Here is a 25,255-nt window from a genome sequence, read left to right as displayed (position 1 = left end):
ATTTCCAGAATTAAATTTTAATTGCTATGCATGCAGCTTTGAGATAAAAATACAAAATTTCTTACAGCGTGTAGAAAAAATGAGGTTAATTATAACAGATAATCTCCAAATTTCAAAAGAAATATCTGTCTGAACTTAGATTATTCTTGCAAATCCTTTGTGTTCTTTCTCTCCTTTCCTTATCTATGGTACAGGAAAACAGTTGTGGGGTTTTTTCCTCTTGCTCTTCATTGCCCTACACCCCATCACTAATCATCTTGAGTTTTATTGCCTTTTAGCTCTATCACAAGAAGGATGACATTATTTCTGCACATATAAACTCTTCCAGTTTATATGCCCAGAAGTAATTTTTGTTACTCCATCCTGATTCCCTAAATGGTCAACAAAATATAGGTATAACTGTCTACAAGAAAGCACAGGAAATAATCTAATTATTTGCTGCAGGTGTGCAGGAAAAGGTGCTGCAGGATTAGAAAAAAAATTTAAAATGATAGTTCCACAGTTCTAAGGTGTGTTAAATGATCATTCTTTGTCCCTTTTGATGCTTTTAAACTTGTTTGCTCCTAAAATGAGGAGTTAAAATTTGAAGATTTATCAAATCACTGCATTTTCTAGGTCTGTGAATACTTTTGGGGGATCTCTACTATAATTAACCAGCTTTTTCATGCTATATTTTGTGTGCAGTATCACCCAAAACATCAACAAGAAGTACTGCACTTTACAGTCTTAGTGAATACTTGCTCCCAAAGGAGTTAATCCAGATTATTTCATACTGAAAATTCAAACGTGAATGACAAGCATTTTTAAAATATAACAAACGACTGGAGATAAACTACTGAATTAATACTTTACTGAGTCACAGCTATAATTTTCAAAGAAATCTAAACCAAACCCCTAACCCAAAAACCACTTCTACCATCTCAAAACACCCCCCCAACCTCTAAACCTCACAATATTTAATAAAACAAATGAAATAAATCATTAACAAAACAACCAAACATCAGACACCAGAATTGTTTTCAGATTGATTTGAGGAAACAATGAATTTAGCAGGACAATACTGATTTTTTCAGATCTAAAGCTGTATGAAAATAAACCAGTTAACACACAAGGTAAGCGGTTAAGAGCACTGAAAGGGGAACAACTGGTTGCATCAAAATTGTATGTGTTATGAAATATAAGAATCCATATAGGTGAGACTTCATGCCTGCCCAACCTGAGAGAAAACTCGAATAAAGTAGGTCACAATTAGCAGTAGGACACAAATCTATAAAATCTCTGCCTTTCATAGTTTTTGTTGCACACAGAAATATTAAAAACCTAAACCAACAAAAAAAACCAAAACAATCAACCATCTCCTAAAGCATTACACCATCACCTGAACACTTTCACACTTTGCAACATAGTTTTTTCCCCTGTTAAAAATAATGTCAAAGTCTTCTTCACACTGAAGCACGTAAACTACCAGTAGAACTGGGGAGGAAGTGTCCTAATACATCTGTATCCAAAGTCTGGAACTAGAAACCAAACCTTTATTCAGAACATTCAACACTCCAAATATTTTTACTGTACTTTGCTATGGTCTGAACTCTCTACATGATATGTGAAGATGGTATAATACTCTCCCACAAAGCTATCAAAAAACTGCCTTCTGAAACCTTTTTTAGGTAGACCTTCCCTAAGACCTCCAGTGATAAGCACAACAAAAAACCCCATCATTGTAAATAAGTGACTACAGCTTACAATCATAGAATAGTTAGGGGTGCAAAGGACCTTAAAATCATCAAATTCCAACCCCCCTGTCATGGGCAGGGACACCTCACACTAAACCATGTCACCCAAGGCTTCATCCAACCTGGCCTTGAACAATGCCAGCATTCACAACTTCCTCAGGCAACCCATTCCAGCGCCTCACCACCCTCACAGTAAAGAACTTCTTCCTTATATACAATCTCAACTTCCCCTGTTTAAGTTTGAACCCATTACCCCTTGTCCTGTCACTACAATCCCTAATAAAGAGTCCCTCCCCACCACCCTTATAGGCCCCCTTCAAGTACCGGAAGGCTGCTATGATGTCTACATGCAGCCTTCTCTTCTCCAGGCTGAACAGCCCCAACTTTCTCAGCCTGTCTTCATACAGGAGGTGCTCCAGTCCCCTGATAATCCTCGTGGCCCTCCTCTGAACTTGTTCTGACAGTTCCATGTCCTTTTTATGTTGAGGACACCAGAACTGCACACAATTCTCCCGGTGAGGTCTCACGAGAGCAGAGTAGAGGGGCAGGATCACCTCCTTCCACCTGCTGGTCACGCTCCTTTTGATGCAGCCCAGAATACGGTTGGCTTTCTGGGCTGTGAGCGCACACTGAAGCCAGCTCATGTTCATTTTCTCATCAATCAACACCCCCAAGTCCTTCTCCGCAGGGCTGCACTGAACCTCTTCTCTGCCCAACCTGTAGCTGTGCCTGGGATTGCTCCAACCCAGGTGTAGGACCTTGCACTTGGTATGGTTGAACTTCATGAGGCTGGCATCAGCCCACCTCACAAGTGTGTCAAGGTCCCTCTGGATGGCATTCCTTCCTCCAGCATATCAACAGAACCACACAACTTGGTGTCATCGACAAACTTGCTGAGGGCACACTCAATCCCACTGTCCAGGTCACCGACAAAGATGTTGAACAAGACCGGTCCCAACACCGATCACTGAGGGACACCACTCGTTAGTGGTCTTCAGCTGAGCATTGAGCCATTGACCACAACTCTCTGCATAGAGCCATCCAGCCAGTTCTTTATCCACTGAGTGGTCCACCTATCAAAGTGACGTCTCTCCAATTTAGAGACTAGGATGTCACGCAGGGCAGTGTCAAATGTTTGCAAGTCTGGGCAGATGACATCAACTGCTGTACCCCTGTCCATCAGTTCCATAGCCCCATCATAGAAGGACACCAAACTGGTCAAGCAGGACTTCCCCTTAGTGAAGCCATGCTGGCTGCCACCAAGCACCTTGTTGTTTTTCATGTGCCTTAGCATGCCTTCCAGAAGAATCTGCCCCAAGATTTTGCCAGGCACAGAGGTGAGACTGACTGGTCTAATGAAATAGCTTTTTTTAAGAAACATGGGTTACTGTTCTGTAGGATATCTTTATTTAGAAGCTTAATATAAGACTTCAACACCAATATGAAGCAGCAACCTTAGCGTGTAATGGGAAATGCTGCAATTATCAGACTCAAACAAGAAGAGCTTCAGATCCACATGATCAAGATCTAAATTCTCAGAGCATAAACAGGGTTATGTCTACTTACTATTATTCAATGACGAAAAAGAATCCTTTAATATCCATATGTCATTAAGTGCAACACTAGCAAGTTCACAGCTAACCATAAAAATACTTTCTTGATCCATGTTTCTTTTCTCACTTCTTCAAGCTGTATTCTTTAAAGATATTAAAAACTATTTGTCTTGTGTAGACAAGATGAATCTCTAAAGTGAGAAATTTTAAACCTCAACATTTCAAACCCAAATACTTAAAAAAAATTTAACATATAGGATATTAGTATCATTACCTAGGGCTTATTTCAGAAACAAATATGCATTTTAGATAAAATTCCATTTTGATAACACACCCCATAATCGAACATTTCTAGATTCTGGATACTATTTTACCAGTTTCTAGTTGTACTTTCAACAGCTTAAATACAGTATTACACATAGGTAGTTTCTCAGTCTTTCATTCCCAGCCTGAATCTACAGACATGTAAGCTCATAGGTTTGGTAAAACTTCCGAATGCCTTTTCTACTGGACATTATCAAAGGGTTTTCTCTAGTCTTGGGACCAAGCAGCTGACCCAAGTATATTCATGCTATAAACTGTGTGGCCCCAGTGACAGGAGTAATCTTGTATGTGCTTTTTTTTTTTTTACTCTAATTCAAAAATAAAGATAATGTAAGAGCTGTACTACCTCTCATGAGAATCAATCTTTTCCCAATCTTTAAAGCCAATTAAAAAAGTAAATTATTAAGTTTCTGAACAGCAGATTTTTAGATCAGAGCAGTATTTATATTCAGTTTCAGCTTCGTATCTTCTCCTTTACGCAAGTACCTCTTCTTCACAAGAAAGGTTTTAAACTTTGTCACTCTCAACTCATGACCCAAAAGATACCAGTCACTTTTTGTTTTCTTTCAGTAAATATTTGCATGGTAAAGGACTGGAGAATAAAAATACAAAAAAAAAATCAAGCAGAAAAGTCTGTTAGACTTTTCATTCAAGAAATGAAGACCTTTAAATAAAGATCAGGCTTTTCATTCCAGAATGTAAAACTCACCAAACCCTAAAGAATTGTGAGGCTGAGCTTAATGTATGTTTAACACTAATACTATTAAGATAGAAGAGAGCTACTGTAAACACTAAAAGAGAGCAGCAGACCTGACCAGGTTAGGAGGGAGTACAATTGTTCCAAGCAGACTGGCTGGAGCCAGATCTAGGAAGGTGAGTATAATAAAGGAAGGAACATGTTATTATGTCAGTCTTCAAGAAATACCTTTACATTCCAAGTCATATCTAAACAACCTGAGGAAACTACTGGGGAGCATTCTCTTTCGCAAGTTAGTTCAGTGGTGCCACCACTTTGATTTCTTTTTCTCAGATAACTAGGATGCTTTTTGTGAATCCCATGACATGTTTTAAGTAGCTAGGTACTGCACAAAAACGTTGGAACTTCTACATGTAGACTGAAAGTGGCTCATCAAACAGCTGACAGCAATTTAACTCTTGGGTATATAATGAAACAACAAGAAACTCTCACCCTCCTCCACATCCACTCCCCTCATCACCACTCTACCCACAACAAGGAACTTCAATATTTTGATGGTCAGTCCCAAAGTATTTAATTTACAGTGCCGAGTTACTGACTGAGATCTAGTGACTTTAATTAATTATTATTAAATGCCTACCTAACCTATAAAATATATGGAGAGATCCAACACATTGGAATGGAATTGAAATGCAGTGTCAGAAGCAGCTCTTGGAAAAGCAGCAACTAAAGCTAGTTTACAAGCAACAGTAAGAGAAGAGATAAAAGATATCTAATTCATTTTTATTATAACCATTAAAGAGGCACCTGGAAGTTACTGCCATCAATACGTCACTTATGGATTTCAAGTTGCTTTGGAATAAATTCTACCTTTCTACTGACACATAGGCTGACCACTAATACTGGCATTAAGATTCCCATATATCTTAGGTAGAAGTAGTTATCCAAATACCATTTGCTCTCTAGTCTGAGGTATTTCAAACCCCATGCTTCCCTGTGTCCCAGAAAAATGCTCCAAATTTCATGCTATAGACTTTCTAGAATAAGGGTATTTCTGAACCTTTTCTGGAAGCTGAGCCAGTTCAGAAAAGAAAGGATTATGGGCCAGAGGAAAGAAAAATATAATCTAGTTATAAAGGTATTTTAAGTGTATAATGGGGGAGGAAGAGGTGTATAGAGTGAAGGAAGATTTATTTTTAAAGATTACTTTCTTTTTTAATCCATAGTAGTATTTTCAGAAATGGCTGTGTGTACTTTGCAAAAAAGTGAGTGGCTTGGAAATCATGGTCCAGCTGACTGAGCTGTAATGACTTCTGGATACTACAACAGCTTAAGCATTCCTGAAGACACATGCTCAAAGTCTGAATAACAGAAATGTTCAAAATGATTTATGGTTGAGGAGCTTTTTTAAAAAAATACTGCCACTTTCTGTTTGCAAATACAACGGCAGAGCAACCAAATAAACCAAGTACAACTAACCTCAAAGATTATTCAGATATACAGATTTATATACTAAGGCCATTCTAAAATGAGAGTAGAGTGATGCTGGAGCATGGAAACAGGCGATTCAGTGTAACTCTTCTTCAAAATCAGATGATCAAAATACCTAGTCCCTACTCAACAGTGAATATGATGAACCCATAACAACTTCAACTTTTACTTTATTTTTACAGAAAAAAAAAAAGGAAGAAAGTATTTTGTGTCACTGAAGTAACCCTCAACAGTCCTTTTCAGGGTCACCTCTTTGAGAACACAGCCTTCTTCATCCTTTCTGCTGAAAGTGTTAATTGCATTTCAACTTCTTGGTGTTATTTTTCTTGGTCTTTGTGTTCTGAAATATAATAGTCACCCGTCAAGTCTATTGACCAAAAAACCCAACTGTTTGGCTTCATTAAAGAAAAGGTTTAAATGTGTACTTGAACAGCGAATCCAAATGAATGTCTTAAGAAAAAATGTAAAAGCATTAATTATACTGAAAAGCAAAACAGTGACTGGATCAACAACCAACAGAATTTCTCTTCCAGTCCTTGTTGTGGTCCTTCTGAAAAGGTGTTATCACCCAACAAGGTCCTCACATACCTCAGTGTAGGATCTTGTTTCTTTTATGCCAGCAGGGTTACTGTTGCATACTGTGCAACTGTTGTTAATTCATTACACACTAGTTGTTGTTTATAAATGCATTATTTGAAGTCTGAGGAAATACACACATATATAACTTCATTTTACTTCATTACGAAGCATCACTTGCTCTACAGTATTTTTCCTCATAGCATTAATCTGTATTTGTTAGTACCCTGAACTTTATTCAATATACACTGGATAGGTGCTCTTCTTTGCTGCATTTTTTCCATCTTTTATCCTATGTTTTTGAGGAACTGACTTCCAACAACTTCCTAAAACTGCTGCAAGATCAAAATCCGCAGTGACAGACTAGTTAGTCACATTTGTGGGGAGCAGGGGGGAGGACAGATAGACACAGGATGGGGGACACACAAAAAAAAACAAAACAAAAAAAGCCCAATCAATAAAAAAGAAAAACCAAACACCCAAACCAATTGTTCAGGACAACGTTTGGAAAGAATTCATACTAACCTGAGCTCAATTTTGGACAGGAAGAGGAGCAGAGACATTTAAACCCTGCTACCAGCAGTGGAAACAAAAACAAGGCTTGCCTAGGGGAAGCAGGAAAGTGAGCGCAAACAGATCAGGATGCCGATGGCTACGACATTTTCATATGCATGAGGGAGAAACATTAAACCAGCTTTCAGTTCTGAGCATTTTATTACCCTCAGATTCTGAAGGCAAGCTGTGAATGTCAAAAGTATTAAGAATTAAGAGAAAACTGTCAAGTATCTCTAAATGCAATTAAGCTCCTCAAAACCAGCCTCAATAAGGCTAAAAAAAGTTCTAAAGGGAACTACTGCAAAGTGAGGAAGGAACTGCAGGTGCACATAGCTGTGCAGGAACACAGGGTACTCTGCTAACAGCACTACGCCTCCCTGAAACAACTGAGTCAGCAGAATTTCTATTTATATGCTCTCTTCCTACAACAGCCACAGTAAGGCAGAAAACTCAGCAGTCCTGCCTCAAGAAACAAACTGGTATGGCTGAGAAAGAATCATCAGTAAAGTATAAGAAGCAGTTCTACCTTTAAGCTTATATAGGAATCATAGATTATTGGCAGAAAAGAGTAAGTTTTTGATAGAAGTCATTAAGATGGAGGTTTTGTGCTTTCCTCACTTCTCTGTTTCCACAGTAAGACACCGCCCCCATCAGAAACCTGTTTAGCACATGAGTAGCCAAGCAACCCTTACGTCTTCCATAGGTCTGCATGTAGAAATGGCTGAGATCCTATCCCAGTTTTCCTTTTGTGAGGCTATTTAAGGAAGGTTTCTGGTATTTTATTTAATGTAGCTGATAAATGAGTACTGTCATCAAACCAGATCAATTCTTGGGCCTTGTCAGCTTCATGCTCTCATCCAAAACAAAAGTTGTTTTCATGTACAATGACTATGTTTTGCCATAGCCAAATTCCACAACTAAATCTTTACTGAGGAATTCCTCCAGATTTGTGTTTTAAACAATTTCTAATTTTCCAACACTCCTATTATACACAGTATTATTGGTGTATAAAGAGATTAATAGGTAGTTTTAACTTTAACCCTCTACTAGAAAAAACACTTGAGTAGAAAATTGCTTCCAGTCCAGTTCTGTGCCCCCCAGTTCAAGAAGGACAGGGAATTGCTTGAAAGAGTCCAGCGCAGAGCCACAAAGATGATTAAGGGAGTGGAACACCTCCCTTATGAGGAGAGGCTGAAGGAGCTGGGTCTCTTTAGCTTGGAGAAGAGGAGACTGAGGGGTGACCTCATCAGTGTTTACAAATATGTAAAGGGTGGGTGTCAGGATGATGGAGCTAGGTTTTTTTCAGTGATATCCAGTGGTAGGACAAGGGGCAATGGGTGTAAACTGGAGCATAGGAGGTTCCATGTGAACATCAGGAAGAACTTCTTTACTGTAAGAGTGACAGAGCACTGGAACAGGTTTCCCAGGGGGGTTGTGGAGTCTCCTACGTTGGAGATATTCAAGGCCCGCCTGGACAAGTTCCTGTGTGATGTACTCTAGGTTACCCTGCTCTTGCAGGGGGGTTGGACTAGATGATCTTTTGAGGTCCCTTCCAACCCTTGGAATTCTGTGATTCTGTGAAATGGATGGAAATCTGCAATGAACAAAAAGGATCTTCTAAAGTTTCTAGAAGATCAATGTGCTTAATTCTAGAAATGCATGGTATTACATGTAAAACAAATAAATGGCTCTTTAGGTATACAAACATTTACTTTCTAGTCTACAAGCAACAATAAACAAACATCTACTCTTAGGTCCTATGTGGCTTTAATAGGAACATTAAACAGATGTAAAGTGTTACCGTTTTATCCCTGAGTCGTTCTCCATGGATAAGAAAATCAGCACAGCTATTCTCTTCCTGGGGAATGACTTTGAAGACTGTGACACAGCTTAGTCCACCCCCTCCAAGTGGTAACCATCCACCACTTGAGTCATCCCGGGTCATCACCACAGCTCGCACTCGTGCATAACTATTACTGGAAGAGATGCAAAAGAAGAAATTAGTTTTCCCTCAACAAAACCTGGTTAAATAAAAAACTAAAGCAACAACAATAAAAAATTATAAACCCACAACCAAGCTCATGATAACATTGTGGAGGTTCAATCCTTCCGTAACAGTCACCTAAAAGTAACCAGTCTAAGACAACCCACTAAAAAAATGTTCCTCTGTGATTTTATGCCTTCATTAGGACTTCTTGGAGCTTACATGCAATTTGTTTTAAACAAAACTCAATCAGTGTAGCTCCTCAGCGTCAAAACTGATATTTGTCTAAAAAACTTTACAGTCAGTGATCTAGCTAGACGGTCAGGGGTGGGAAGAGAGTAAGAATCAACTCCTGATTTATTTTAGACTAATCATGAAGCCAGTCAGCCACCATGAAATTGCACAGAAAAGAGAACAAGAAAGCAGAAAGAGGTCAGGCCTTCTGCCACTGAAATCTAAACAAGAACAGGCTTCTAGCCAGAAACCCTGCTTCCCTTCATTCCTCCGTCCCTCTTCCACACGCACATAAGCCGTCCTTTGCAAGGGTAGGTCAGGACATACACATTGTGGGGTTTGACAACAAAACCAGTTATGGCTACTTAAAACTTACTATTTACAATATCTACTAGCTCATTCTCTCCTCTATTTGCAGTTTGTGGAAAATTATTTGCATTTTACAATTTAACAGCTTTCACCATGACTTAATGTTTTTGTAAAATAAACAAAATGGTTATTACTTCATTAATGAAAAACCAAATTCCTTTTCCAGAGTCTTGGAAAAAGGTTTTGGCGACACTCTGAGATTTTATTTTATTTATTTTAAAATAATTACACATTTTAGCTTTGGTTATGAATTTGCTGCTACATCAGCTGGAAAGCCCCTGGGCTTACCAAGGACGTTACAAGATCCTGCTTTCAAAGTATGGTTTACTGCATGAATGCAGCAGTCCATGAATGAAGATTCCAACACTTTAAAAGAAATGAACTTCACAGTATCTTTTGCAACATACTGTTTATTGAGGGCTTAAGTATTTTTGCCAGTTAGCATTAGTAGTATCAAATTAATGGACTGAATAGGAAACACTAGAAAACGAAAAAGTTGTTCCTTCTGTACAAAATTATTTGCAATATAACCATTCATCCAATTGTTGTATTTTAAAGTGATCACTTCTAGCCTTTTTTTTTTTTTTTTCCGAAACGTCCCAAAATAACTGAAGGTAGGCTTCTTTGCGTACTTAATATATTACGTTCTCACACACATGATTCACACATATGATTCACATATAGATATATATATAAGAGAATTCTGCTGCAAGCATTTAGAGCTTAAATGCATAATGGCTTGCAAAATGGGAAATAAAAGAAGACTATCTAATTTTAGTTTATAAGCAAGTGAATTTGTTTGTAGAGACTTTGTTTGCTCCCTCCAAGCAAAAAATCAGCCTCCTCCTCCCCCTAAACCTCATAGTTAAAATGACAGTTCAGTCAATGTTTCTCACCATTTCTGTACCAACATCTTTTAGTAACTTCTCCCACACAGCAGATAAATATAATCAAGAAAATTCCAATCCTTCATTGTATGCATCTATCAATTCTAATAGCTGAAAATAAAAATGGCTATATCTCAGTGCTTAATAATATTACTGAAAATTGGTCTCTATTACTGTATTTCAGTCAGGGATAAGTTCAGGCTGTAGTTCTACACTTCAGACTGATAAAGTCTTTTATCTCCTACGTCTCAGGTGAAGAGGCCTCTCACAGAAACTGAGCACACTGGGACTTTCCTGTGAAACAGAAACAGGATGCACCAACTAGTTAAACCTATACACTCTTTGCTATTCTCCACTCAAGTGAACCAACAATTTCGCTTAAAAGTTATTAATTCTATAAATTTGGTCATAAATCTTAGTATTAGTGTTCTCTTGTATACCAACAGACTACAGCAGCAGTTCAGTTAAACATCATTTAGGGATATCGCAGAACTTACAGAATCATAAAACTTCACTCAGGCTACATGAAAAAAATAGAACTATAACATAATAACTTTTTTTTTCTTTTTAATGAAAGTTTACACTCCACATCCATTTACTTCAAGGATTGCTAAGGAGAAGCTAAGATGAAGGATACGTATCATACCTCAATGGCTTTGTTACTTCCATCTGCCGTAAGATTTATGTCAGTGTTGGGTTTTTTCCCCCCACTTCCCTATAAAGAGCAACCTAGTCTGGTTTACTTAACATTCTTGTGTTTTCCTTCCATGTTTTCTACACTGTTTTAAACAAGATTTACCCTTTCAAATATTCTAGAAACTACTGTTAAATCCACTGCATTAATGCAAAAGCCAAAATAAAACTCTCCAACAGGTAATACCTAACGAATAACCTCTTAAATGGAAACAGTTTTTTCAGAAAACCACCCTGTAAATTAACTAGACAAATTCACTACTGTACTTGCAACAACACCAAAGACTATGAAGAGATTGCTTAGTTTTGTGTTGCTGTTATTTTTTAAATTTTACAGGGACTCAATATTGGCAACAATAGTTATTTTTAGTAGAAATACAAGCTGACTTGCAATTAGCCACAAATCAGCAGAACTTATGAGTGATTTCCATTTCCAAAATCCTCTGCAAACAAAACAGCATCTGCCTGCCACATCGCTGGTGCTACCAAAATGCTTGTATCTAAGCCTTTTAGCCCCCACCCATATTTGGGAATTTTGTAACAAACTGCTGAACTGCTGATATAGCTTAGCTGTGGGAAAAAGCCCCACAAGGCTCCAGTGTTTTCAGGCACCACACCTACAATGTAACATTTTTACCTACTTTTGCATGTGTACCAGCTCTATCAGGAAAAACTAAAGAAAAGAAAATGAACCAAACTGGGGAGTCAGTTGAGCATTGCTCCTTATTGCTACCACAAACATGTGAAACATAGCATGAAGAGCAGCACTGCAACAGCAGGACCAAACCTGTTGTATTACATACAATCTTTCCTGAGACCCCTTGATTTTGGTTGTGGCAACTGGGAACTTGAGGCAGAAGTCACCTTAAGATAGTATAACACATTGTCTCAAGTTTCATTCTAAAAGAATCAGCAAAGGAAGATGATTCTTGTTCTGAAAATCAAAAGCTGGAGTGAGGTGAGCTAAGAAGCCTGAGAAAGCATTCGGGGCAGACACAAAGGGCTACAAACCGTAAGTGGATAGGGAAGATACAAGACTTACAGTCCTTGCCTGCCATCAACTTTATTTTAAGAGCATTAAGCATTAAAATCTGACCACAGGCTTTAAACGCACTCTCCTCCCTCCAAAAGCTGTGTTTATACCAGTATAATGCTCTTGGGCCCAAAATGACTTATGATCTGGATGTTGCACAAGCCCAGGAAGCAAGCCACTGATCTTGACAGGTTGGGAGCTTGAGCTCAGCAACTAATCTTGCATTTGGTGGCTGGGGGAAGGAACACAATTGTAATTTCATCACTAAATTTTGGGGTTTTTTTGTTTTTTTTTTTTTTAATAAAAAATAAATTATTTTGATAATTTGTGGCATTTCTTACGTGTAATACCAAGCCAATTCAAGATACCGAATATTATTACAACATCTGTCCTTTCTTCTGTAAGTGATCCAAAAGAGAAAGAAGGTTAAAAATTTTCTGTGAAAATATTTTTCCCAAAGAAAAAGGGGAAGAGATATTGAAGGAGGAAAAGAAAACAAAAGCAGTTATCTTACAGAATCATAGAATGTTTCGGATTGGAAAAAATCTTAAAATAATCTAGTTGCAATCCCCCTGCCATGCTTGTTGCTTTACATTTATTTTAACCCAGTTCCAATAGTATACAAGTCTTCCCTCTCCTAGATTCATATTAAGCATTACCATTCTTTTATTTGTATTGCATCCTGCACATTACTATATTAATATAGGACTGAAAAATAGTAACAATGATCACAGAAATGTTTGTTAATACAATTGAACTGTAACTGCAAATTGGGTTTAGTACTATAAAGCTTACTACCACCATCATCAAGAAACCTGGATCTTCAATGGTAATTATAACTTGAACTATATGAGAAACAGACCCTCTTAGCTTCAGTAAAAATATTTGACATTTTGGTTTCTTTTAAAGTAGATTTGCAGAAAGGGACCTTGGGTTTCATGTGGACACCAGGTTGACAAAAAACTGGCAATGTGCCCTTGAGACAGTAGTGTCAGCGGCATCCTGGCCTACCTTGGGGGAAGCAGTGCCATGAGGTCAAGGGAGCACTCTGCTCAGCACTGGTGAGGGCACACCTGGATAGCCATGTCCAGTGCTGAGCTCCCCAACACAAAAGTGTTAAGGAGCTACTGGCAGAGTCCAGCAAAGGCCAGTAAGATGGCTATGGGACTGGAGCACATGTCATGTGGGAAGGCTGAGAGAACTGGAACTGTTCAGCCTGGGAAAGACTCAGAGATATCAACATATAGAAATACATTTTAACATCAGGAATTACTTTTTCACTGTTAGGGTGCCTGAGCACTGGCACAAGTTGCGCAGAGAAGTTGCAGAGTCTTCATCCTTAAGAGATATTCAAAAGCCTCTTGGATATAGTCCTGGGCAACCTGTTTTATGTGGCCCTCCTTGAGCAGGGTGTGGTGGCTAAGATTACATCCAGAGGTCCCTTCCAATCTCAATTATTTTGTAATCCTTTCTTTTATTTAATATCATATTTCAAAACATAGCAATTTCAATAAAATATAACTTTATAAATATAACTAATAAGGGTTAATTTATGGAAAATCACGATACTTTGAAGTAAGAGTTGTCACTATGCACAACTGCTATTTAAACACTTCTGACAAGGCTGAGAAGAAAAAGGCGTTCTGAAAAATCGTGACACACTTTGCTATGAAATTAAACTATCTTTGCTGGCACGCAAAGTAACAACTCCAGGCTAATCTCCAAATCAGAACTGGTGAACTGGTCATGGATCAAGGCTCTTTACCTTTGACTGTCACTTTACACATGTACTTTAAGCCCTCCAACTTCTGGTGCAATATACCTGTGTATTTGTAGCCTCACCCAAAAAACATACATGAATCACACTTGGCTTTTTATGGTTCTTACTGTCCAAACAGCTTAGCAGAAGATTTTACAATTCCCAGCTAGGGAAGCACTCTTGAGTATGTGCATACCCACAATACCAAAAGGTAATACCAGAACACTGAGCTGATGTCTGCCTTACCTGCAGATAACATTTGAGTATTGACTCAATCTAGAAAAAATAAATTATTTCACTGGTATTACATGAACATATCCCTTCACTGCTGATGCTATAAATCCCTTTATTTTTAAAGGTTTAGAGAATGACTGCCACTGGCACAAAACATTAATGAGTTATCTAGAACAGAAGGACATGCAAATATAGCATGAGTACTAAAGAAGACAATTTACATCAATAAAGCATGACAATATATCCTATTAATTTTTAGGAAAAGGAAACTATATATGTTTTGCCATAATAACAGACACTACATAAGGCTCTGCCTTGCATGACTGTTACTTTTCTCCTCTCAAAATTATACCAGCAAGTCAGAATATACACCAAACTATTGTGCTCATAGAAGGCAAAATGTTTCAAATTTTCTCCTTTAAGATAGAGGCAAGAGGTATTCCTCACAGTAAAAGCAGGAGGTACAGCAACCACACATGGCTACTATGTCTAGGAAGTTTATTTTATGAGTAGCTTAGCAAAAAAAGATATGGATTTCCAGGAGGAACTATTGACAAATACTGTTACATTTAGCAAGCCGGTACCACATCGGTTTACTGGAGAGCTTTGGACTTTTCAGAAAAACCTGAATAGGACATTCCCACTCAAACAAAAACCCCAACCAAACCAACACAAAATTTTACTTACATAAACTTGAACTACCAAACAAAAGGGCTAGAACCCAAAATGGCAAAGGAAAAAACTATGCAAAAAAACTCCACTGCATAACGAGGGGATAACTAGTATCCTGCAAGGGCCAAAAATACTTGATTACACAATTATTATTTAGCAGGAGAGTCTTATAAAACAAGGAATTTTGACAGCGTACCTACAGTTCAAAGAGGACAATGAGACACAAACGAACAAGTGTCCAGAATGGGAAACTGTTAAAACAGTATATTGCTGTTACTAAGTGTATTATAGGACACAAAAATCAGAAAAATAATAATAGAAGCACTAGAACCACATCTGTATTTGCATACAGACAAAGATTTGTGACTGTGTAAAGTAGCCACTGCTACAAGGAATAGTAGCTACTTCTGCACAAGTTTTTGCAAAGCAAAAGAGAACATGAAGAAGCTGTTGTAAAGATCTGAAAACCATGAAAACTACACACAAAGTAGGTATTTGACATTTCTGTGAATAATATTTTAGCCTTGCTCTCCAGCACCTCCTCTTGTTTAATAGCTAGTAGCTAGCTTCTATTACTTCTGTATGTCATCCATGAGGACTGGTTAAATGAAGTAATATTTTAGCACATTAACTGAGCTCATGACACATGCTTGTGTTCCACCACTTTTAAAGCAATTGCCTTCTGGAGGCCTAAGTTTTCATAATAGTGGATTCTGTAACACCATCTCATTAAGCTACATTACTTCAAAAATTGAATCTGATATCAAATACACAGCAAATAAAAAACCCAAACAAACTTATTTTTCTTTCTACCCCTCCCTTCAGGAGTTAAAAAGAATCAAAGTAACAAAGATGGGTCCACAGGTTTTAGACATGCATAGCTGAGCTAAAAGGTTGGTTTGCAGTATGCAGTTCCCCTTTGTAAGAGCTGGTGAGATGAGCTGGACATGGAAGATGCTTTTTAATGACTTCCACAGCTGTCTGCTTAACAAAAGAGGGCAGCTGGTACCAGTGACTGATCGATCCATCCAGTTTTAGGGAGATGGGGTAACACAATTTGAGTGGTCAGATCTTGCTACATATATGCCCATAATAAGTTTAATGGTTTTCCTCAAAAAAACCCTAAATTTGTTTCATTTTTTACAAGTTGACAGCCACAAACTCCAAGAATATCCACTCTTCATCCCAGCCAGACTTCTCCCCTCTCTCTCTATTCTCTCACGTTTTTTTTTTCCTCAAGATCCAGAGGAACCTCTTTACTCCATTTATAGCAGAGAACTGTCTGTACCCTCTTCTAAATTCTGTGAAATCACTACTCATTTCTTATCAAGTAGCAATCAAGCTATTAGGCACTGATGCCATGTGTTGATTGTGACTTGCTTATCATGCAAACATGTAGGTAACGAGGAACAAGTCCACAAATAAAGAAAAAAATTAAATTCTTAGAGAAGTTACCAATTATTCCAACCTGGCAGAAATAGAGGAACACCTAAATGAACGATAGATGACAAGCTTTTTATTTTCCTCCACCCTTCAGCGAACCTGGTACAAGCACAAGTTTGTAGCTGAAGGCAGATTCCACTGAAACTAAGACAACACTTCCACTAAATGTCAGACAACGCTTCCACTAAAATCCATCCAGCCTAGAGGGAAATACCGCTTTATTTATTTAAAATTAAGCTTACAGATTAAGGTGTGTCTTTTATTTTCCTTGGAATAGCAACAATTACTACAGTTTATGATATAAAGGAAAGCTTTTCAGGTAATAGTTATACCTGAACAAGTCAGATATCTCTTATCTTAGGGCCATATTCCTCCAGTCTTACATACTCACAAAGCCCCTGAGCACTCAAGTACGCATGTACAATTAGATCACCCTCATAGTCAAAGCTATTTGCCATCTAGCCATCAAGATTAAGGATGGTATAATTCTGGAGACTCTGTTAACATGAGATGTGAATGCATTCATCAACAAGTCACTTTGTAATAAAGTTCCTGACTACTGAAGATGAAGGTAACTAAAACACTGAAAGGAGATCTAGTATGATTCCTTATGAACAACTTTAGCTCCTTTAAGGATGTGTGATTTCTATAAGAAGGCTGTACTGCATGTGCTATTTTCAAACCAGCACCTCAGTACTTCTTATTTCACAGCCCTTTATATTTAAAAGGACAGTGCTCCACAAATAGTCCAAAAAGCTATTATTCTCCTTCTAACACACCTAAGGATTTATTTAGCAAAAATAAACGACAAACCAAGCAGACCCTGCTATACTTTCTCTAACACACCAGAAAACATTGTTTCAGATTTTATATTTATTATATCTGAATTTCTTTCAGCTTCTCAAGGTCTATATATTTGCTGGAGCAGAGACCATCTGTAATGCATGTAATTCAATAAAGATCTCAGTGCATGTTGGGATACAGTATACACAGTGTAGCTGGTGAGCTGCTACACGCTCTTTGATTTTTTAGCAATACAGAGGAAAAAAAGCCTCAGTCCCACTGAGTTTACTCACCTCAAGCAACACTTGATACTAGGTAAGCAATCCCAAAATTTAAATTTTAATCTTGTCACATTAAAACAAATTTATAAAAGGTCCAGATCATTCCTGGCATGCATTCCCCACTCAGCATGCACAGAAAAGGAACAGAACCTTAAACCAAATAAAGCATAACCACACTTATAAAAATAATCTTCCTATATTCGCCTTGCTAGACTGTGATATTGCTAAATGAATGTTGTATAAGAAATAATGTTTTAAAACTATGTGAATTAAAAATGTAGTATAATTTGTTGATGCTGTTAGATCTAAAGCTTGTCTCAACTTTTACATTTACATAGCTTTTCAAGGACTTTAACCTGACCATATAAAAGTGATCTTGTGAAGCAAATTATATTCAAGAAAAATCCTTAATGCTAAATTGCTCTTTTTAACATAATCACAAGTAGACAAAAATTCAAAAGGATGTCTCAAACACATGCAAATGGATAAATCATGAATGCCCAAATCAACAAAGACTACAAGCCATACTGCAAAATGCTTAACAAGTAGCACCAAAATTGGAGCAAAGAAAAAAACCTGAACAAGTCTTAACAAAAATAGCTTGTGAACTTACAGATCTATTTTAAAGGTCTGTGTTCAGTAACTGAAAAGAAACTACTACTCCTTTGCTATGCAGCACCACACTTTGTGGTCTGAATTAGTCTTTTTGTAGTGTTAACAAAACATGAATATTTGGGATAGAAGAAACAAACTAAGAGAAGAAAAAAACAATTAGAACGACTTCTATTACAACAGTCCATCAAAGCAGAACAAAAGATTAACAAGATTATACAAAATGTTTTAATGGTATGCCCTTCATAACTGCAGTATGTCAGCATGGACAATGTGATCTACACTGCCAATATATATCTGTATGATCCATGTTTGATAATCTCAGCAAAAATTAGCATCCTCAGCAGCAGTCTCAAGCATAGAAATGGGCAATTCACAAGTCCTAAATTCAGAGAACATAGGAATACTAACAGCGCATCAAAAAAGCATAAGCAAGCCTTGTGCAACTACATTCCCTGTTCCAGTTACTACTACAGTAACGCCTTCCACAAGTTTCTACAAAACACTTCATACATAAGTCATACATGAGCGTAACACAGCAAACAGCACACTGAAAAGCCTCTCAGTTCAAAAGGAAGATTATTTAAGTTGCATTAGTTACTGCTGTTATGGCAGAAAAGGTTAGAAACGTGTAGCCACCTGCATAGAAAAAGTACAGATGCATCCCCCCACAAAAATATGTAGCAAAATAAGAATACATTCACACTTCATAAACGATAGCTAGCCATGAGAACTCCTACAATAATCACTAAATTTCTCAGTCTCCTCAGCAATTGAAAAGGGATCCACCAAATTAATTTTCCTCGTTTTGGCAACAACAAAGTCCTAAACCAAGGGTTACAACACTGAGATCATGAGATAATTTATTTTAGTTAGTTTATGGTTATATTTGGTTGCTTCCTCTTTGGACTTTTAAAATTATTAATATCATTAGATGCGGGTTTAGGGTGGGATTTCATCATAAGCAGTAAGTTCTGAAAAGGATGCTAGAGATAGTGAAGTTAAAATGCACAAACTATATAAGAAAGCAAGTGCAACATGACATGACACAAACTCAAAACAGGTTTTTAAAAAGTAAAATCCAAGCAAGGATTAAAAGAAAAGTCTTTCTGCTCCAGTCAACCTATAAGACAAAAACATCATGTAGGAACAACTAGGCAGATTTTTTTGGTGCAGCTCTAACATCTATGTTGCACAGTTTTACTAACCAAAACAGACTGTCACCGCCACTAAAACTGTTTGAAGTGGCTATTTGCCACTTCTATTACACAAGTAGGATATGATAGTTGATAAAATCTAGTATAAAGTAAAAAATGGAAAACTCTTACTAAGTCAATAAGATATTCTAACTGCTTAATTGAAGAAATACCAATAGAAAATTAAGTAACTCTGCTTAGGGAGACAGAAGATGACATTATATATTCAATATAAAAGAAATTCAACTCATGCAATGAAAGAGTAAGTATAGACAGTGAAGACCAAGCTCAAGAAACATGAACTGAAATCTGGACATTTAATTTGTACCCATGTATTCTGCTAGGGACTTTCATTCTTATTCCAGCAACAGAAGAACCTTCTCTATTCATATCTCAAGCACAGAGTCTACTACTGAAACAGTAAGATTTAAAATTCATTTTCCTTTATTATAAATAACACAGAATTTTGAGTATTTATCTGCAATGAGATTGTCCAAATAATCCCAGTAAATCAGAAGTCATTAACTGCTTTACTAGCTAACAAAAACAAATCAGCATTTTATTATGCATACTAAAAAGCAAGGTCAAAAGACCAGTAATATATTACAAGTAACTTCTTCACTGATGCTAACAAATCATTTGAGCCAAAATTTTCACTAAGGAATGTAAGCCTGAAGTACAGGCTGAAAGTTCACCTGACAGAACCCTGTAGGCTTTGCTCACAACCCAACATTAGGAATTACATTCATCATCATATAAACTTTAAATACAGGATATATAAAAGTGTGTTTGAGAGCTCCACATTTGAATTTGGTTGCTCAAACATCACAAAGCAATTGTATTTGAAGGGAAGAGAAGACATTCCCTAGTCATGTGGTAATTCCTAGCATGCATTCATTTGCCTGTAATTTTTATCCATTACTCCTATTGTAATTAAAGACATATTAAAAAAAAAAAAACAAACCCAAACAACTATTGACTAAAAGAAAAATCAAAAGAGAAGCAATTGTTTCAGTCAAAGGATTCTAGAACTGTCACTCTGCAATTTTAACCACCTGATGAGTAAAGTAGCTCATCCTTGTTTTCTTTACCCATATGCTGACTGGAAAGCGTTGTGTATTCAGTATTTCACACAACTATACATTTGAGGCATTTTCACAAAAGACTTAGGGGAGAAAAAAAAAGGAATATATATCTATATATATTGATTATTCCACATAAAAAGCTGATGTTTAGAAAAAAACAGCTGACACAGTTGTTTCTTTAGGAAGCACAGAAAAGATTGCCCAAGAGTTATTTAAGGGGAAGAAAGGGGAGCTAAAAATGCCAGAACTCAAGTAACAAAAATGAAGTAATAGATGTTTCAAAAGTCAGTGACATGAAAAGACTGGGGTGGGAGAGAAGAATACAGCTTGCATAAATTCTTCCCTACCAAGTAAATAATATTTTAAAAAGCTGATGGGGGGGAGAGAGGGAGGGAAGGATATGAGGGAGACAGGAAACAACATCTGCTTTTTCCAAACAAGAAGCAGTCACATGAGGAAAAACTGTGTGCCCTTCTTCAATGTGTGCAGCACAAACACAAAGTATTTGATTTTAACTGTATGAGAGAAGCATAATCACAAAGCATATCGCTGTTCAGCATGCCATTCTTATGCTATGGCTTTCCATAATACACTCATTTTTTTCTACATTAAAAGGGAAGTATAAAATCTTGCAGCTAAATCTAAACTAGTAAAAATTTGTTAGATTGGGTCAAATTAAAATACTGGTTTTTTTTTCATTTTTTAACTATGTATGGAGTAATTTTCAGTGAATACAAGCTATTATATTACAATACCATATTTTCCCCTCAGCACTGGTGAGGCCATACCTTGAATACTGTGCTCAGCTCTGGGCTCTCACTACAATGAAGAGATCGAAGTGCTGCAGCAGGTCCAGAAAAGGACAAAAAAACCTCATGAAGGGTCTGGAGCACAAGTCTGATGAGGAACAGCTGAGGGAACTGGGATTGTTTAGCCTGGAGAGGAGAAGGCTCAGGGGGAAGCCTTGGGTGATATAGTTTAGTGTGAGGTGTCCCTGCCCATGGCAGGGGGGTTGGAACTAGATGATCTTCAGGTCCTTTCCAATCCTAACTATTCTATGATTCTATGATTCTTGCTCTCTACAACTACCTGAAAGAAGGTTGTAGTGAGGCGGGGGTCAGTCTCTTCTCCCAGGTAACAAGTGAAAGAACAAGAGGTGACAGCTTCAGGATGTGCCAGGGGAAGTTTAGATTGGATATTAGGAAAAATTTATTCACAGAGAAGGTGGTCAGGCATTGTAACAGGCTGCACACAGAAGTGGTGGAATCACTGTCCTTGGAAGCCTTAGGAAAATGTTACAGTCTAGTGATGGTTTTGGCAGCCCTGGGGTAAGGTTTGGACTTGATAATCTTAAAGCTCTTTTCCAACCTAGTCAATTCTATGATTCTATATTAATAGTTTTAAGTAACACAAGTGGATAACTTCTACGGATTATAAAGGAGTGGAAAGAAGGGTTCTAAGAAGCATCTCCACAGTGAGTAAGCAGTGACAGATGAAAGTGCACAGCAATCACATAATCTTATTTTTTCTGTAACCACTTTCTGCAACCTCATTTCAGAAGAACAAAGACTAGTCAGAAGATACAGAAGTGGTGACCATTCTATCCTATCTTCTACTAAGAAGTCCAAAGCAACTTTCATACCTGCACTTACCATTACTGTTACAGCACTTTAAAGTTACACGATTTGGCACAATTGCCAGAAGCACTCTCTACCCTTCTCTTGCCCCAATTGCTTATTTATTCCTTTCTTCGCCATTTATGCGGCTTTGCAGTGATCAACACTGGGAAGCTATCTGAATCAAAATCAATCCAGAAGAAAGGTTAACTTCAATACAGAACAATTATCCAACTTTAATCAGTAAATGACTGGTTTTGGTCACAAGGCTCTCTTGTAAGTGTTCGAAGTGATTCCATAGACACCATACTTCAACACAAGTTTCAGAGCAGTGTCTGAACACATGTATGAATGCTTCTACACCCGCAACTGCTGCCAAACTCTCATTCACATAAGTCTGTATGGATCAGGAAAAGAAGGGGTCAGTCATATTACAGCCCAGTTGGAGCTTGATTGCTTCTCTACATTGTATATGTATTTTGAGATTAAGCCACAAGTAGTCATATGAGAACCTAGGATTCAAGTCACAAAGTCTTGGCAAGTTTGATCTCTTTCTGCAGTATCAACATAAGTTATGTTTTAAATTTTTATTTTTTTTTCCTGGCTTTGTGCCTGTGGAATGATGAGCACCAAACATGTAACAAAGTTATGAATAGTTTCCTTCCTCACAAGAAATGTAGATTTTCTTTCTCCAAATTCTTACCATGAGAGGTTTTGGCCCTCTTTGTATTTAGCAAAGCCTAGTTTATATGCTGACAAAACAAGCTGAATTTCCTTTATGTAGTGACGAAATACACAAAGAGAAAGCCCTCTTGATTCCAGAAGATGCAAGGGGATTAATTAACTCTGATAGCACAGAAAACAGATACTCTGAACACTGCAAAAAGTTTATACCCCAGCATAGTAAAAAATGAGATGCAGAGAATCCAGTTTTCAAGAAACATAACTGAGAATATATCACAATACCAGAATAAATTGTAAGCACAGGTAACCTGCATGTAGCTTTTAGTTTTGATATCATTAATTCACATAAAACTTAGTATTTACAAGATGGAGTTAAAATAAATGAGTACTATATTGTTGCAGATTAAAACACTGATACACCACACCTGGCTAAACATTTTACTCATAAACCAGTAATTTTACAATAATGTAACACTAAAGACTGTAGTCCTACTGTATTAATTTAGACATCTGAATGCAGACTGTAATAAGATTGCAAGGGTTAAAAGTACTCAGTCTGAATCTTTTTATTAGAAAGGAGTTATAGCAATCTCTATTTGGAAGAAGTTTAATATATACCAAGCAAATGTGATTTATCTGAAGTGATTCATCAGCTCATCTTCATTGATGCACAGTTACTAACACTCAAAGAAATATCACCAAAAAAAAAAAATTAAATAGGAAAGTAAGAACAACCTAGAAAAACACATCTGACAACTGAACCTTTCCACTACAAAACACTTATTCATTTTAACAAGTTACAAAAATTGATGAAGTGACTACACTGTTAACTACTTGTCACAGAGACTCTTTAAATTTTAATTGAGTTTACTGGTACAACACATTTTTCAAGCTGCAGCACTACTGGCATCATGAACCACTGTTGCTTTTACCACTTTTTTTAGTTTGTGCTCCTGCATTATTATGCCGGGCACATAAGGGAGAGGAAATACACATCTCCCTTCTCCAAAAGGGGAAGAAGAGAGAAAAAGAAAACCATTAAAATCTTTCAAGTTAGGCAGCTATTTATCCTTTAATAAGGACCACTATTTACAGAAAGTTATTCAGTATTTCTTGAGAATGCAAGGAAATACAAATTCCATGAATTTCAAGCTTCAAACACTGGCTTCCAGTACACTGGCACTCAGAAGAAAAACAGCTTCCAGATTACACTCATGCAAGCATTTTGACACAGACAGATGATGCATCTCCACTAAACAAATTAAAGGGTGATGCTCCATTAAGCAGTTATATGACAGGAATATAGTATACTATGCACAGCACATAAATGCTACATAGATCTCTCCTTTTGTGAGGTTCTTATTAACTGCAAGGTTTTATTTATAGAAACCTAAACAGTCATACATGAGTTCTACCAGTGATTCAGCATCTGTAGGTCTGCAGCAAAAAAATTGTTTGATTTTGTAGAATAACAGGAAGGCAACTAAACCTACTCATCTAACTCCAGCCTGAATCCCTAACCCTCTTCTTCTCCAGACTTGGGACACAGTTCTGCTGCTTCCTTTGTGTTAACTCAAATCAGCATGCAACTGTGAAGCAAGCTGGTTGTGCAACCAAAACAGAAAATCCATCATGCCAGAAAGACTGTTCTGACAGATCAGTGCCCCAAATCACCTGCAGTCATGTACCCTTTAGATGCAAGGCCAAGGCTGCATAGGTGAATACAAACTATTGCTTTCAGCGGCAGCCCAAAACTATACTTCATCATTAGAAATGCAGATCCACACAACTATTTAAAGACTTATCTAAATTATTCATTTGGGAAGGAGGTGGGGGATTTATATATAAATTATTCTTTAATTCAGAGGAAATCCATAGAAGTTATTCTCTGGTCCATACACAAATTTTAATTCTAAAAAGATTTCTTTGGGTTTTTCTTTTTTTTTAATTTTTGTTTAGTGCTTTAACTTTGGTTTACATCAGTCCAACTGATGACCAATAACATAGCCATTTGTGCTACATAAAAATCCTGTACTGCATGGGAACAAACAGACAGAATCACCTCTTTGCTTTAAGATATCTAGAAACCAAGAAAAATGTTCTGCTGCATTTGACATTTTTCAATCACTGCATATACTCTATATATACTTCCACCACCAGGTGTGAATCCTAGGAAAGTCTCATGTCTCATTCAGTCCGGTGACTCCTACAGTAGTGTTTTCCAGATACAGCTAGCAGTGCTTACATTCAATTGTACATAAAGTTTGAAGGAAAAAAAAATATATATATATAATTAACTTCACAATAACTAGAGGCTGAGAGCATCAAAGACTTCTTTCAGATATCAATTACTTTTATTATTATAATTTGAAATTAGCCTTCTTAGTCTATTTATGCATTTACTCTTGATCCTCATGTTACAGCTTCCAGCAGCAGCTACACGGTTAAAAGCAGATGCCTATTAGAATAAACTTCTGGTGGGAAGTGCTAAGAATTCACCCCGCTGCCTACCAATCCATCCAGAAATCTGTTCTCACTCCTACTTCCTCCTGTCTGTTCCTTTCTGAAACAGCAGTAGGGGGGCTGGGAGTTTGCCTTTCCTCTACTGGATCACAGTTGTGTACATGAACTACAGCGGACCATATGGCAATCTCTTTCAATTCATAAGAGGCAAAACAAGCTTCCTACCAACCCAATCCAAAGAGATCCAGGTAAGAGAGAGCCTATAGATACCAGTGTTCACAGCTCCGTGTTCACAGAG

General features: G+C 37.3%; 1 protein-coding gene across 2 annotated transcripts in view; it reads right to left on the bottom strand.

Annotated features, from left to right (window-relative positions):
- SPRED1 (sprouty related EVH1 domain containing 1) overlaps window positions 1–25,255 on the bottom strand; it is a 61,729-nt gene that overhangs the window by 17,625 nt on the left and 18,849 nt on the right. For both annotated transcript variants that reach the window (XM_031049068.2, XM_005149282.4), the window contains exon 2: window positions 8,731–8,905. In XM_031049068.2, coding sequence (XP_030904928.1) covers window positions 8,731–8,905 — 175 coding nt within the window. The remainder of the gene's footprint in view (window positions 1–8,730; window positions 8,906–25,255) is intronic.

This window comes from Melopsittacus undulatus, chromosome 4 (genome assembly GCF_012275295.1).
Source record: "Melopsittacus undulatus isolate bMelUnd1 chromosome 4, bMelUnd1.mat.Z, whole genome shotgun sequence".
NCBI lineage: Eukaryota > Metazoa > Chordata > Aves > Psittaciformes > Psittaculidae > Melopsittacus > Melopsittacus undulatus.
The sequence above is the reverse complement of the archived record's forward strand: the minus strand, read 5'-3'. Positions and strand labels throughout refer to the sequence as shown.